General features: G+C 38.9%; 1 protein-coding gene across 1 annotated transcript in view; it reads left to right on the forward strand.

Annotated features, from left to right (window-relative positions):
• EPRS1 (glutamyl-prolyl-tRNA synthetase 1) overlaps nt 1–14,062 on the forward strand; it is an 85,766-nt gene that overhangs the window by 57,807 nt on the left and 13,897 nt on the right. The window contains exons 20-28 of the mRNA XM_003419879.4: nt 1,298–1,560; nt 3,710–3,761; nt 4,802–5,011; nt 5,391–5,463; nt 7,356–7,435; nt 7,686–7,787; nt 8,834–8,989; nt 9,685–9,882; nt 10,541–10,714. Coding sequence (XP_003419927.2) covers nt 1,298–1,560; nt 3,710–3,761; nt 4,802–5,011; nt 5,391–5,463; nt 7,356–7,435; nt 7,686–7,787; nt 8,834–8,989; nt 9,685–9,882; nt 10,541–10,714 — 1,308 coding nt within the window. The remainder of the gene's footprint in view (nt 1–1,297; nt 1,561–3,709; nt 3,762–4,801; nt 5,012–5,390; nt 5,464–7,355; nt 7,436–7,685; nt 7,788–8,833; nt 8,990–9,684; nt 9,883–10,540; nt 10,715–14,062) is intronic.

Here is a 14,062-nt window from a genome sequence, read left to right on the forward strand (position 1 = left end):
AACCACCACAGCAGGCAAACGGACAGATGGCAGAGATTTTGATATTTAATCAGTTATATAGAAACTTATATAGAAAGATTACTGTCATCTTTGTAATTATAATTGTGAAGTGTTCAACTTATGTAATTTAATGGCCCTTAACTTAGATTCCCATAGAATACGAGTTATAGGCCAGTGCTGTCCAAGACTCCCATAGAATACGAGTTATAGGCCAGTGCTGTCCAAGACTCCCATAGAATACGAGTTATGGGCCAGTGCTGTCCAAGACTCCCATAGAATACGAGTTATAGGCCAGTGCTGTCCGAGACTCCCATAGAATACGAGTTATAGGCCAGTGATGTCCAAGACTCCCATAGAATACGAGTTACAGGCCAGTGATGTCCAAGACTCCCATAGAATACGAGTTATAAGCCAGTGATGTCCAAGACTCCCATAGAATACGAGTTATAGGCCAGTGCTGTCCGAGACTCCCATAGAATACGAGTTATAGGCCAGTGCTGTCCAAGACTCCCATAGAATACGAGTTATAGGCCAGTGCTGTCCAAGACTCCCATAGAATACGAGTTATAGGCCAGTGATGTCCAAGACTCCCATAGAATACGAGTTATAGGCCAGTGCTGTCCAAGACTCCCATAGAATACGAGTTACAGGCCAGTGATGTCCAAGACTCCCATAGAATACGAGTTACAGGCCAGTGATGTCCAAGACTCCCATAGAATACGAGTTACAGGCCAGTGATGTCCAAGACTCCCATAGAATACGAGTTATAGGCCAGTGATGTCCAAGACTCCCATAGAATACGAGTTACAGGCCAGTGTTGTCCAAGACTCCCACAGAATATGAGTTATAGGCCAGTGATGTCCAACAGAACTCACGGTGATGATGGAAATACTTGTTAACAGCCCTGTCCAGCACAGTAGTCATCAGCCAGATATGGCTGTTGAGCACTGAAATGTGGCTATTGTAACTGAAGAACTAAATTTTAAACTTTATTTAATTTTAATTAAATTTAAATAGCCATATATGGCTAAAGGCTACCATTTAGACAGTGCAGTTACAGACTATACTATTTCCCAACCACCCTTTTGCACAGTTCTGTTCCTGTTTATCATAGTCTCTTCCTGATTTCCAGTAGTTGGTATGTTAAACATTTCCTGTCCCAATCCTGCACCCCTCTGCCTTTAATTGTGTGTGGAGACCTGCTTATAAAGCTTTGAGTGTAGAGTTGGTTGAAGTGAGCTTAGACAGTGGTTGAATTAAATAATGCCTTCTCTTTTCCTCTTCCGTCAAACTGAAGGATCAGGTAGATGCGGCTGTCCAAGAGCTCCTTCAGCTGAAGGCACAGTACAAGTCTCTGACAGGAGAGGAGTATAAACCCATCTCTGCCATCGGGGCCGAGGATAAAGATAAGAAGAAGAAAGAAAAGGAAAATAAATCTGAAAAGCAGAATAAACTTCAGACACAGAGTGATGGCCAAAGGAAAGACTGTCTTAAGAATCAAGGAAGCGAGCAGTCGTCAGGGGGACCAGGAGAAGGGCAGGGGCTGAAGAAACAGACCAGGTAATGAGACATTGAAATGTAGTTTGAAGTTAAGCAGAAAGTTTTCTGTGAATGGAAATCTGAATCATTTTTTTTAAAAAAATGCATTTTTGGGTTGGTTTGGCTAACACATTAAGTGAAAGGTAATGCTAAAACTGTCAGCAGCTAGGTTTTGCCAATTTTCAGTTATCTTTAAAACTCTAGGTAGGTATTGTATTCATTTGCTTGGTTTGAGAATCTCAGAAATTGAAAAGTTGAGTCAAGTCTTCCGCAGACCTGTGAGTGAAGTCTTCCTCAGACCCGTGTTTCCATCTGCCCACTTCCCCCTCCCACCGTAATGAGTTGCTGACTACTGTTTATTTCTTTTGTATCCTTTTAGAAGTTTTCATTGGATTTTACAAGTAGATACAGATATATGTGTTCGTTTTTTCCCCTCTCTTTTAACACAACTGGTAGACTAACTGGGAAAGCCTGGTGGTACAGTGGTTAAGTGCTGCGTCTCTTAACCAAAAGGTCAGCAGTTCTAATCCACCAGGCACTCCTTGGAAACTCTGTAGGACAGTTCTGCTCTGTCCTGTAGGGTCACTATGAGTCGGAATCGACTTGAAAGCAACAGGTTCGGGTTGGTAGACTAACTATACCTTTGTTTTGTACCTTAATAAGATTTTTCAAATCAAAGTCTTTTGTGGGGGATGAGAACTTCATTCCTGGTAGGATTTTAAAATTGATGGTTTAAACATAAAACAAAACTGGCTTAAAGACAAAACGGTGGGTTGGATGGTTTTTCAGCCTCTCTCAGTCTCCCTGAATAATAAACTTTCTCTTCTGTCCCCACTCGCATCCCAGAATTACAGTGACTGTTGTTACAGGTTTCATTTAATGACTTAATAATTAAAAAAAAAAAAAAGCTGTTAGCAACTTCGATTCAGTAATCCCTCTCTAACTGCATTTTTGACAACTATTTTGAGGTGGAGTTCGTGGGTAATGTAAATGGTTAATGTGCTCAGCTGCTAACCAAAAGGTTAGAGGTTCGAGTCCAGCCAGAGGTACCTCTGAAGAAAAGCCTGGCAATCTTCTGAAAAATCAGCCATTGAAAACCCTGTGGAGCACAGTGCTACTGTGACACACGTGAGGACTCCATGCGTTGGAGTTGACTCAGCAGCAACTGTTTTTGTTTTTGGTTTTTTTTTTTGAGATAATGCGGTTTTAGATTTGTTTAGGTGAAATTCTGCTGCTTCTTAATCTTGTTATACACACAGTGTCTCCTTAAACAAGAGAATACAACAGTTATTTTTCTTTTCACCTGTTGACCTTGTGACTGGATTTGTAGACCAGTGCAAGAGAGTGTAGGACTTCTCACCTTTCACCCTGAAATACACGAGCAGGTCGCAGCCTGGAGCACATGTTGCAGGCTCTTGGGCTGCTTTTGAAAGGGCCAGATTTCACGCAGTCATCGTCGTTGACACATGTCAAGGTCAAACGAGAGAGCGCAAATGCACAGTACGTTAAAAATTTAAACCAAGAAAGCCTTGTTGGTAAACGCCTGTAAAACCTGACTGAGAGCTGGATTTTTCCTCTGTGGGTCATGAGACCCCAGATCCCGAATAATTATTGGTGTTTCAAGAAAAGGGTTCTTGTCAGGAACAGGTATTTACTGCAGATAAATCTGGCTTGTTTTGGAAACATCTATCTCTGCAGCTTTTACTTACTGCAGTTAGAATGTGTACATTCCTCTTACGTATACATGTGTGTGTTTGGGAGTCGTTGTTTTTTATTACTTATTACTTTCTGTGAGACAACTGATCTTACCAACTATAATTTTACCAGGACTGAAGCTGGCAAAAGATCGCTCTTTTTTTTTTTTGTGGGAGAATACTATATGACTAGACTCTGTCTTTATTGCAAGTACATTATCTTAAAAAGAACTTTGTAAAAGAGATGTCTGTATTAAAATGATGGCTTTTGTTATGCTTAGCTTGCCTAGTTTTGGGGGGCAAGATCTCACCACCTTTTAAAAGGTAATTGAACTTTTTTGTTGTTGTTAAAACATTATCTTGGGAATGAATATAAAAGAGATATGAATCTGTTTTGGATTTTAGAGGTTAATTCCATTCAGTCTAAAAACAGTTGCTGAATGAAGGGATTTATACTTTATTTCTAATATCTGCAGGTTGGGTCTTGAGGCAAAAAAAGAAGAAAATCTTGCAGATTGGTATTCTCAGGTATGTATGCATTCAATTGATTTTTACATTTTAAAAAATTCTTAATGATTGCTCTATGTTTAAATTCTCAGGCCCAGGCACAAAGTTAAGGTAATAATGTATTAATGCTTTTAATAGTGCATCTTTTTTTTTTTTTTTAATTTATTCTTTAAGTGAAAGTTTACAAACCAAGTCACTCTCATACAAAAACTTAGACATACCTTGCTGCGTACTCCTAGCCACATTCTCCCTAATGAGACGGCACACTCCTCTCCACCCTGTATTCCCCATGTCCATTCAGCCAGCTTCTGTCCACCTCTGCCTTCTCATCTCAACTCCAGACAGAAGCTGCCCACATAGTCTCATGTATCTACATGAGCCAAGAAGCTCACTCCTCACCAGTATCATTTTCTGTCTTACATATAATCCATTCCAATCCCTGTCTGGAGAGTTGGCTTTGAGAATGGTTCCAGTCTTGGGACCATGGCCTCTGGGGTACCCCTAGTCTCGGTCAGACCATTAAGTCTGGCCTTTTTATGAGAATTTGAGGTCTGCATCCCACTGTTCTCCTGCTCCATCAGGGATTCTCTTTTGTGTTCCCTGTCAGGGCAGTCATTGGTCGTAGCCAGGCACCATCTAGTTCTTCCAGTCTCAGGCTGATGTAGTCTCTGGTTTATAATAGTACATCTTATGGTAATTTATATGTCACAGTTTCCAAAGCATGCTCACATAAAATATTAAATCGAGAAGGAGCTCTGTGAGATAGGCAGTACTTGATTTTTCTTTTATGGTGAGGTAAAGAATGTAGTCCAGCATCAGAAAGATATTTAAATAGCAGAAGTACGGTTGGAATTCAAGTCTCGTTAAGGGTATAGAGCCCTGTTACATATAATTTCCCAGTATAGAAAGGTCCATCGTATTCCATTGTGGCTTTCCCCATTGAGAGGATGTACCTACAGTGGAAGTCTCTAGATTTGAAGTTGGGTTATCATACTCTTGCCACTTGTACCATATTTTTGTTCAACTTAGGCTTTAAAGAATGTATTTTTCCTTTTTAAAAGGTCATCACAAAGTCAGAAATGATTGAATACTATGATGTAAGTGGCTGCTATATTCTTCGTCCCTGGGCGTATGCCATTTGGGAAGTCATCAAGGACTTTTTTGACGCTGAGATCAAGAAACTTGGTGTTGAAAACTGCTATTTCCCCATATTTGTGTCTCAAGGTGCATTAGAGAAAGAGAAGACTCACATTGCTGACTTTGCCCCTGAGGTATGTTTGTTTATTTTTTGCAGTTTTTTCCTCAGAAACTCAAAAGCGTGTTTTCATTTCACACTTGAATAGTAATTTAAAAGATGTGCGTGTACCAACCAATTTAGAGAAATGTAAAACCATTTTCTAAAAAATTACATTTCTACCTTTGTAGGCAAGTTATGATTCTGTTTGTCATATTTGCTAATGAACTGGCTTTTCCTTTTTACTTTTTAGAAGGTCAGTAAGTATGTACCCTTTCTCATAGCCCACAGCAGCAATTGTTAACTTACTTAGTTGATACAGAAAAAATCGAAATAGAGAAAATTCCCTGCATTTGTGCCATCGCGCTATAATGCTGTTGAAAAAAAATGTATGAAAAATTATTTTATCTTACTAGGTTGCTTGGGTTACAAGATCTGGCAAAACAGAGTTGGCAGAACCAATTGCTGTTCGTCCTACTAGTGAAACAGGTGAGGCGCGGGGCCTTGGAATGCAGGAGAAAGCTCGCTGAAGCCTCAGCACAGCTTGCAGAGTTGAGGCCCTTGTTTTGTGACGTTTATAATCCTTGTTAATGAATGCTTATAAAGACTGAATGCAGACTTCAGTTGTACAGAATTTTACTTTTTTATACAGTAGCCATTGCAGAGCTCCTTATCATTAGGATAAAGGTTTTTTGTTTGTTTTAAAACAGTGTTGTCATCGTTTATCTCATGCTGTATTTTTCCAGAGCTTTCCAAGTAATTTTATTCATGGAATTGATTACCTAAAATTGCAAACACTATTTTATTTTATGCCCTATTTATTTATAGCTTTCTTTAGTCATATTAATAAAAATACATTTACACGTATGTATTTTTTTTTTATAGATTACTAAGTGCTTTCATTTGTATCATCTCACTTATCTCTCGCAGCAGTATTGTGAGGAAGGTGGGGCAGCTGTTGCAGACAGAGAAAAAATCTCTGCAGGGTTAAGATTTTCTTAAAATCACACTTCTAAAATTAGTCGGAATTGATTTGACAGCAATGAGTTTGGTTTTTTACTTGGGAATTCGGAAACTTTGGGCTTGTTAACGTCTCCCAAAGTGATTATCCATGTTTAGAATTAAGGGTTAATTGCTCTGTGATACTTCTAGTGATAGTCTTACGTAATTTTAAAATGATGAATTATTGAAATTATGACGCTACCTTTTTTTTCACTTAATCAGATTGGCAATACTTTTTGTCGTTGTTTTTTACTGATTACATATAATCATGAGTAGATGCTGGTAAGACAAGGACCTTCACTTAAATTAGCAGTTCACAGTAAAGATCCTTCATACTCTGGATAGACAAGAGATCGAAAAATATATCAAATGTTAGCAGTAAAGGCAGTCCCTAGTGTGCAACATATTTGAGTTGCAGCGAACCGTACTTAAAACTAATACATCTTATTATTAGTAATATGTACTATATACGGTGTTGCCGTGTATAATTTGCTGATGTTAGCATTCTCATCCCAACTCCCCAAAACAAATAAAGGTTGGATTTATAGAGATACTGGTAATAAAAGGCAATAAAAATAAAATAAAATAAAAATAATGAGGTGTTCAACTTACGTCAGAACCGATTTATGACAGCGTCATTGGAACGAAACCCTTACCTGTATTTATATCTGGGAATGTGATTATAGTTGATTTTGACTTCCATGTTTTATTATATATTCTGAATTTTCTTTTTGTGACCATATTACTGTTTAATTAGAAAAAATGTATCGAAAGACTAATCTTACATAATAAATAACCTGACAGTCAGAATGCCTGCGTTGGTTAGTGTTCATTGTAAGTGCAGGGTTGCAAGTTCCAGTGTTTCATGCCACTGAAATCTCTGAAGCCCAGTTTTTAGAGCCTCCTCCTGAGAGGCAGTAGTGTGTGTTGGCTGTGGCCTCAGATAGATCTGCATTCTGGTCCTAGCACTTAACTGTGCTGGAGTTCTCTAAACTCGGCTTCCACGTTCTAAAAATTGAGATTATGGTATCTACTTTGTGGCTAGAGTGAGAACCAAATGGGATAATGAACGCAAAGAACTTCATACAGAGCCCGGCATGTACTTTAAGGTCCTCAGTTCGTGCTTTTGGAAACATAAATAAGACAGATAAAAAGAAATCAAGTTAAATTCAGTCTTAAATGTAAATCTCACTGTGAAGAATGTAAAGTGTGGTTCAGCTTAGATGGATCTGTATCTTTGACTAATATCCTTTATGAAGTATATAATAATACCATTCACTTACCATTACAGCCATTGGAAGGTTTAACTCCTACCAGCCTTCAAGGAGAAACAAAACCTTAAGTGACTAACCCTGCCTCTCTGCTTCGCTGTCTTTCAGTCATGTATCCTGCCTATGCGAAGTGGGTACAGTCGCACAGAGACCTGCCCATCAAACTCAATCAGTGGTGCAATGTGGTGGTAGGTACCCGCCCCTTCCTCTTGATTCATTTAAAACACTGGCGCACATGCGCGCGCACACACGCGCACACACACTTAGTTTTTCCTTGTTTCCATATTTCAGAGGATTGGGAGTATGAAAGCAGTTTTTAAGCATTTGAAGTATTTTGAATTAGAATTAAAATTTTCCTATCACTTACCACATGAAGTTGTTAGTAAAAATTGAAAAGCTCTCTACAAATGCTTAAATTTTTTTCTTGTCTCTGAACAGCGTTGGGAGTTCAAGCACCCTCAGCCTTTCCTCCGTACTCGTGAATTCCTCTGGCAGGAAGGACACAGTGCTTTTGCCACCTTTGAGGAAGCAGCAGAAGAGGTATACAGAGTTGTCTTCGAGATTAATTAGGCTCTGTTTCCTTGTCTAGGCTCTACTTTTTGTTTCAGCTATAAGTAATGTAGGTGCCATCAGTTTACGTAGTAAATATTTAATAAATAAGTTGAAATTTGATCTGATATCAAAATAACATTAAAAAGTAATTTCTTGTTATAAATTATTGTTATTTAAAATTTATCATTCATTAAAAGACAAATCAAAATAGTTTACATGTATTTGGATTTAAGAAACTGCTTATTGAAATTAATAAAGGAAATACTGTGTTCTTTTAAAATTTTATATGAAAATACTTTTGAAATTTAATGTATAGAAGAAATTGTAATCCTGTGGGTAAAATTAATTATTCTTCAGGAGATTTTCACCCTGATTGGTGTGTGTCTTTTGTAAACATTTATTTTCTCTTTTATATTCTAAATTTATATAAATTTCTAAAAAAATTTCAACTTCTTTTCACGCCATTTTGTTGAATGTTTTTGTCTTAGTTACCTAGTGGTGCTGTAACAGAAATACCATAAGTGGATGGCTTTAACAAACGTTTTACGGGGCTAGAAGCCCGATTCAGAGCACTGGCTCTAGGGGAGGCTTTCTATCTCTGTCTGCTCTGGAGGAAGGTCCTTGTCTCTTCAGTTTCTTCTTCCTTGACTATCTCCATGTGTCTCGGCATCTCTCTTACCCCATCTCTCCTCTGTGCGCTTGTTTAATCTCTTATATCTCAAAAGAGATTGACTCAGGATACACTGTACACTGATCCTGTCTCATTAACGTAACACAGACAATCCATTTCCATATCAGATTATAACTACAAGCATAGAGGTTAGGATTTACAACACTTATTTTTGGGTGACATAGTTCAATACACAAGAGTCTTCCTTAATAAATTCAAACTGGCTGCTTTAACTTTTATATAAAGACTTTTATGCCTGAAGTGTTTTTCAAACAGTTAGGTTTAAATTCTGCAGCTTTATAGAGCTATAATTAATAAATGTGTCCTAAATTTGAACGCATTGACATTTAAGACGTTACTACAGGTCTTGCAGATACTTGACTTGTACGCTCGGGTGTACGAAGAGCTCCTGGCCGTTCCCATTGTAAAAGGAAGGAAGACTGAGAAGGAGAAGTTTGCGGGAGGAGACTACACAACTACAGTGGAGGCGTTTGTGTCCGCTACCGGGAGGGCTATACAGGTAGTGGGCTGCTGCCTGGGCGGACCCCATCATTGGGCTGCTGCCTGGGCGGGCCCCATCATTTCTTCTGTCCTCAGAGAAAGAAAAGCCTTTCAAAAATCAGTGTTTCACGTGTTTTCTGGGACCATATTGTAACTTCAGGCAGATCCGTCTCATTCCTCCAACTCTCCCGGGTCGGTTATGGAATGTTTATTTCTAATCACGACTTGCTTCTGAATTACTAGAGGGTGGCTTCCTTTTTCACTTCTGTAGGTAAAGTTACTCCTGTGAGAAGTGCTCTATAGAGTAGTGTACTTCTGCAGTATTTTTTGGCCAATCCTAGGCTCTTATTAGGGAGCCCTGGTGGCACAATGCTTGAGCACTCGGCTGCTAACTGAAAGGTTGATGGTTTGAACCCACCAGCCACTACATGGGGAAAAAGACTTGGTGACCTGCTCCATTAAAGATTACAGCTTAGGAAACCCTATGGGGCAGTTCTCTGTCGTATAGGGTCTCTATGAGTCACAATCAACTTGATGGCACACAGCAACAACAGTCTCTTGTTATGTCAATTACATTTATGTTCTAAAACCACAGTTCCTATGAAAACAGGGAAAATAAAACTGGTCTAGTGCTGTTTTAAAGTGTGTGTTCTTAATCCTCTTAAGAGGTATCATAGGTTATTAAAAACTAAAGCCAGTATTCCTTTGTTTTAGGGAGGAACATCACATCACTTAGGGCAGAATTTTTCCAAAATGTTTGAAATCGTTTTTGAAGATCCAAAGACACCAGGAGAGAAGCAGTTTGCCTATCAGAACTCGTGGGGCCTGACAACTCGAACAATCGGTGTTATGACCCTGGTTCATGGAGACAACATGGGTTTAGTGTTGCCACCCCGTGTAGCCTGCATTCAGGTAAGGAAAACATTGCTGTTCATATTCCCTTTTATAAGAATACAAGCCATAGTTACTAAAAGACTTTGAAAGGGTGATTTTTCTGAGTATCATCCAGGTAGATTTCACTGAGCTAGAAACAACGAAGAATACAGTCCAGACCTTAGTATATCGTCTGTGTTATTTATTGCTTCTTACTGTCTTAATTTTTTAGACTACTTTATACAAAACTTTTTTAGAAATCATTTTTTGATAGGATTGATAACAGGTTAAATGAGATAAAAGAAGGAGAATGCATTTAACATGGACAGGCGGTAGCAGCTGATTGGTAGACTTTATCTGTAGATTGGTGACTCAAACAGTTGAATGCTTAACCGAGAACAGAAAGCTTGGCAGTTGGAACACACCCAGAAACATCTTGAAGGACAGGCCTGGTGAGCTGCCTTGAAAACCCCATGGAACAGTTCTGCTCTGCACACGTGGGGTCGCCATGAGTCAGGATCAACTCGACAGCAACTAACAGCAGCAACCTGTGTGGACTAGGAATTACACAAATGGATACACGTTAAGTTTTACCATCACTAGTAGGCTTTTAACTACTTGACATCTGATGATATGCCTTCGTTACTTCTGTATGCTGAGGCTTTTTATGAATTTGGGGCATCGTTCTGGGTTCCAGGTGGTGGTTATTCCTTGTGGCATCACAAATGCACTTTCCGAAGAAGACAAAGAAGCCTTGATCGCAAAATGCAACGATTATCAAAAGCGGTTACTCAGTGTTAACATTCGTGTGAAAGTGGATCTTCGAGATAACTATTCACCAGGTTGGAAATTTAATCACTGGGAGCTCAAGGTGAGGTCCTCACTTGCGACTTTTACCTCCACGCCCACACCCCCAACATAACCATAGATTGCTTTTTTCTCTACATCCGCTTTTCTGCAATTTGAAGCTTTTTTAATTCATTACTGTTCTCAATTTTGATAATTGTGAGGTTTTGTTTTGTTTTTTCTCCCTTCGTTTAAAGAAATATTGTACATCTACACAGTTCATAGCTTTGTAATATCAAGACCTAAAGTTCATATATTTGCTAAATTTTTAAATAGTTTTGTAGAAGTTTGTTTTTACTGTGTTAGAACGAGAATGATCCTGAAGACTGGTTTAGGATTGATAAGCCTCATACGGTTCGTATACTAAAACGTCAATGTCAGGAGTTCATGCAGACGTTTAAACAGTAAGGCCATCAAAGTTGTGTAGTGCGTCGGCGTCACTCAGCTGTCATTGTTATAGAAAATCAGTAAAGCATCAGAGATTAATTTCATACGTGGTCTTCACACCACATTGTTTTCACATTTCACACCGGTTTGTTAATTTTTATTTTGTGTGTGAATACCCGTCTCAATTCTGCTTTAATGCTTTTAAGATAACTTTCATTGATTACATATTTTCATTAATAGATTTCCTCTCTTAGTTCCGTTTTTCATACTTCTGGGTTTTAACGTTTTTTCTTACAATGAAACAGGGACTCTTATTGGATCCAGAAATTAGAAGTTAAGAATATATGAACTCACGTTACAGGAAACGGGGTGAGGCGATGCAGAGAGATGGAGGCACCAGGCCGTGGACTCAGGCTCAGCAGCCTGCAGAGTAGTCAGCGTGAACACACCGAGGGTCTCCAGAGCGCCCATACTTCTCAGTTTAGGGCTTGTGAATGGTCCCTGGGGTGGATCTTCTGTGCTGAGGAATTTCATTGTATTGTCATCGCTTCCCTTTCTCCTTTACACCCTCTCCTGCCTTAAACGAAGACTTTAGAGATGGGTATTTTCTCTGTAATTTCCCCTTTAATTGCCCTTTTTTTTTTTTTTTTTTTAACTTAGAAAAAGCTGTTATGATGCCAGTAGCCACTTCTCTAAATCAGTTCATACTTGCCTAAGGTATCAAATGTTAAAGGAGTGACTTTTTCTTGCCAGTAGCTGGAATGAATTCCAGAAAAAATGGTCATTCATTTCTCTTTCCCTCCTGTTCCCCCTTCCACTTTTATCTCACCCTCCTCCTACGGTTGACTTGTCTTTCTGTGTCGCTGTCTTTTTCTATCCCAGAGAGCATACACGTTGTGGGGGAGCTATTCTTAGTAGCAGCTGGGTCTACACATTCCTCAGGAAAGAAAATAATGCACCTAAGTTCTAAACTCGATTAAAAACCGTTGAGAAAGAGAGTTTCCTTAGCTAGTGAAGAATACCAGTACAACTTCTTCATACCATTTCCGTTCCATTTAGTCTAACAATTCCTGGAGAAAGAAGACTTTTTGGGAGACTTAGATTCGTATTCATTTGATAGCGATTAACTTTAAAGCCTGTTTGTATGTATGTATGTATTATAAAACTCTCCCAGAGATTAATAAATGAGGTATAATATGGTTTGGAAACCCTGGTCATGTAGTGGTTAAGTGCTATGGCTGCTAACCAAGAGGTCGGCAGTTTGAATCCGCCAGGCGCCCCTTGGAAATCCTGTGGGACAGTTCTGCTCTGTCCTGTAGAGTTGCTATGAATCGGAATTAACTTGATGGCAGTGGGTTTGGTTTAATACGGTTTGATTGCCAGACCAGAGCCCAACAACTCCCATAATTCTTCTTCAATACCCCTTCCTATGTTAAGGAAAATAGAAAGGGAGAGATAATATGAGTGAATAAACTTCTTTTTATTATGTTGAGTGAATAAGAGAATTGAATTTTCTGTTGTTGTTGACAAGCAAACAAAAAACCAAAATACAAGTGCTTTACAAGTACATTAATTAGTTATTTACAAAAACCTACAAACAAAAGTACTTGTGTCTTTTCTTTTTTTGTAATTTTTAATTTATTTCGTTACTGGTTTTGAGAATATACGTAGCAAAACATACACCAATTCAACAGTTTCTACATGTAACATTTAGTGACATTGGTCCCATTCTTTGACTTGTACAACCGTTCTCAGCCTCCTTTTCTGAGTTGTTCTCCCTCATTGACATAAACTCACTGCCCCCTGAGGTTCCTATCTAATCCTTCAAGTTGCAGTTGTCAATTTGATCCCATATAGATAGTTCTTAAAAGAGCTTAATGCTCAAGGCAGACATTTTTTACTGGTTAAACTAAACTATTGTTTGGTTTTAAGAAGATTTTAGGGGTTATTTTTGGCCAAGCTTTGAAGATTATCTCAGAGCAGTAGCTTCAGGGGTTCATCCAACCTTCATGGCTCCAGGAAACCTGGAGTCCATAAGAATTTGAATTTCTTTTCTGCATTTTCCCCCTTTTTAATCAGGATTCTTCTATACAATCATTGATAAAAAGGTTCAGTAATGGTAGGTGGGCACCATCCAGCCCTTCTCGTCTCATGGCAAAGGAGGCAGTTGTTCATGGAGGCACTTAGCCACACATTCCATATCCTCCTGTTCCTGACTCTCCTTCTTCCTCTGTTGCTCCAGATGAATAGAGACCAGCTGTTGTGCTGGCGTCCTCTATTTCCCATTATCTTCTTTCATATACCCTTTTCTCTCTTCTTTACAGTCTCTGCATTTATCTACCTGTGTGTCATTACTTGTGCTAATTCTTCCACTTGGGTTATAAAAATTGTTGTCTCGACACAGTCATAAACTCACAATAAATCAGTGCAGTATAAAGAATTTAATTTTTCCCTGAGCCATTTGAGACTAAGACACGTAATTGAGGCTCCATCACCCTATAAACATATTCTCCTAAGTAATCTCAAAAAAATTAAGTTTCCCTCAATTTGATTCTGACTCAGCAACGTAATCACAATAGAACCAACAAAATCAGGACGTTACCATTGATACATTGTTGTTGTTAGGTACCATTGAGTTGATTCTGACTCATAGCGACCATGCACAACAGGAAGAAACACTTCCGGGTCCTGTGCCATCCTCACAATCATTGTTACACTTGAGCCCATTGCTGCAGCCACTGTGTCAATCCATTTAGTTGAGGGTCTTCCTCTTTTTTGCTGACCCTCTACTTTACCAAGCATGATGTCCTTCTCCAGGGCCCGATTCCTCCTGACAACATGTCCGAAATATGTGAGACATGCTCTCGCCATCCTTGCTTCTAAGGAGCATTCTGGTTGGACTTCTTCCAAGACAGATTTGTTCATTCTTTTGGCAGTCCATGGTATGTTCAATATTCTTCGCCAACACCACAATTTAAAGGCATCA

Source organism: Loxodonta africana, chromosome 25 (assembly GCF_030014295.1).
Source record: "Loxodonta africana isolate mLoxAfr1 chromosome 25, mLoxAfr1.hap2, whole genome shotgun sequence".
NCBI lineage: Eukaryota > Metazoa > Chordata > Mammalia > Proboscidea > Elephantidae > Loxodonta > Loxodonta africana.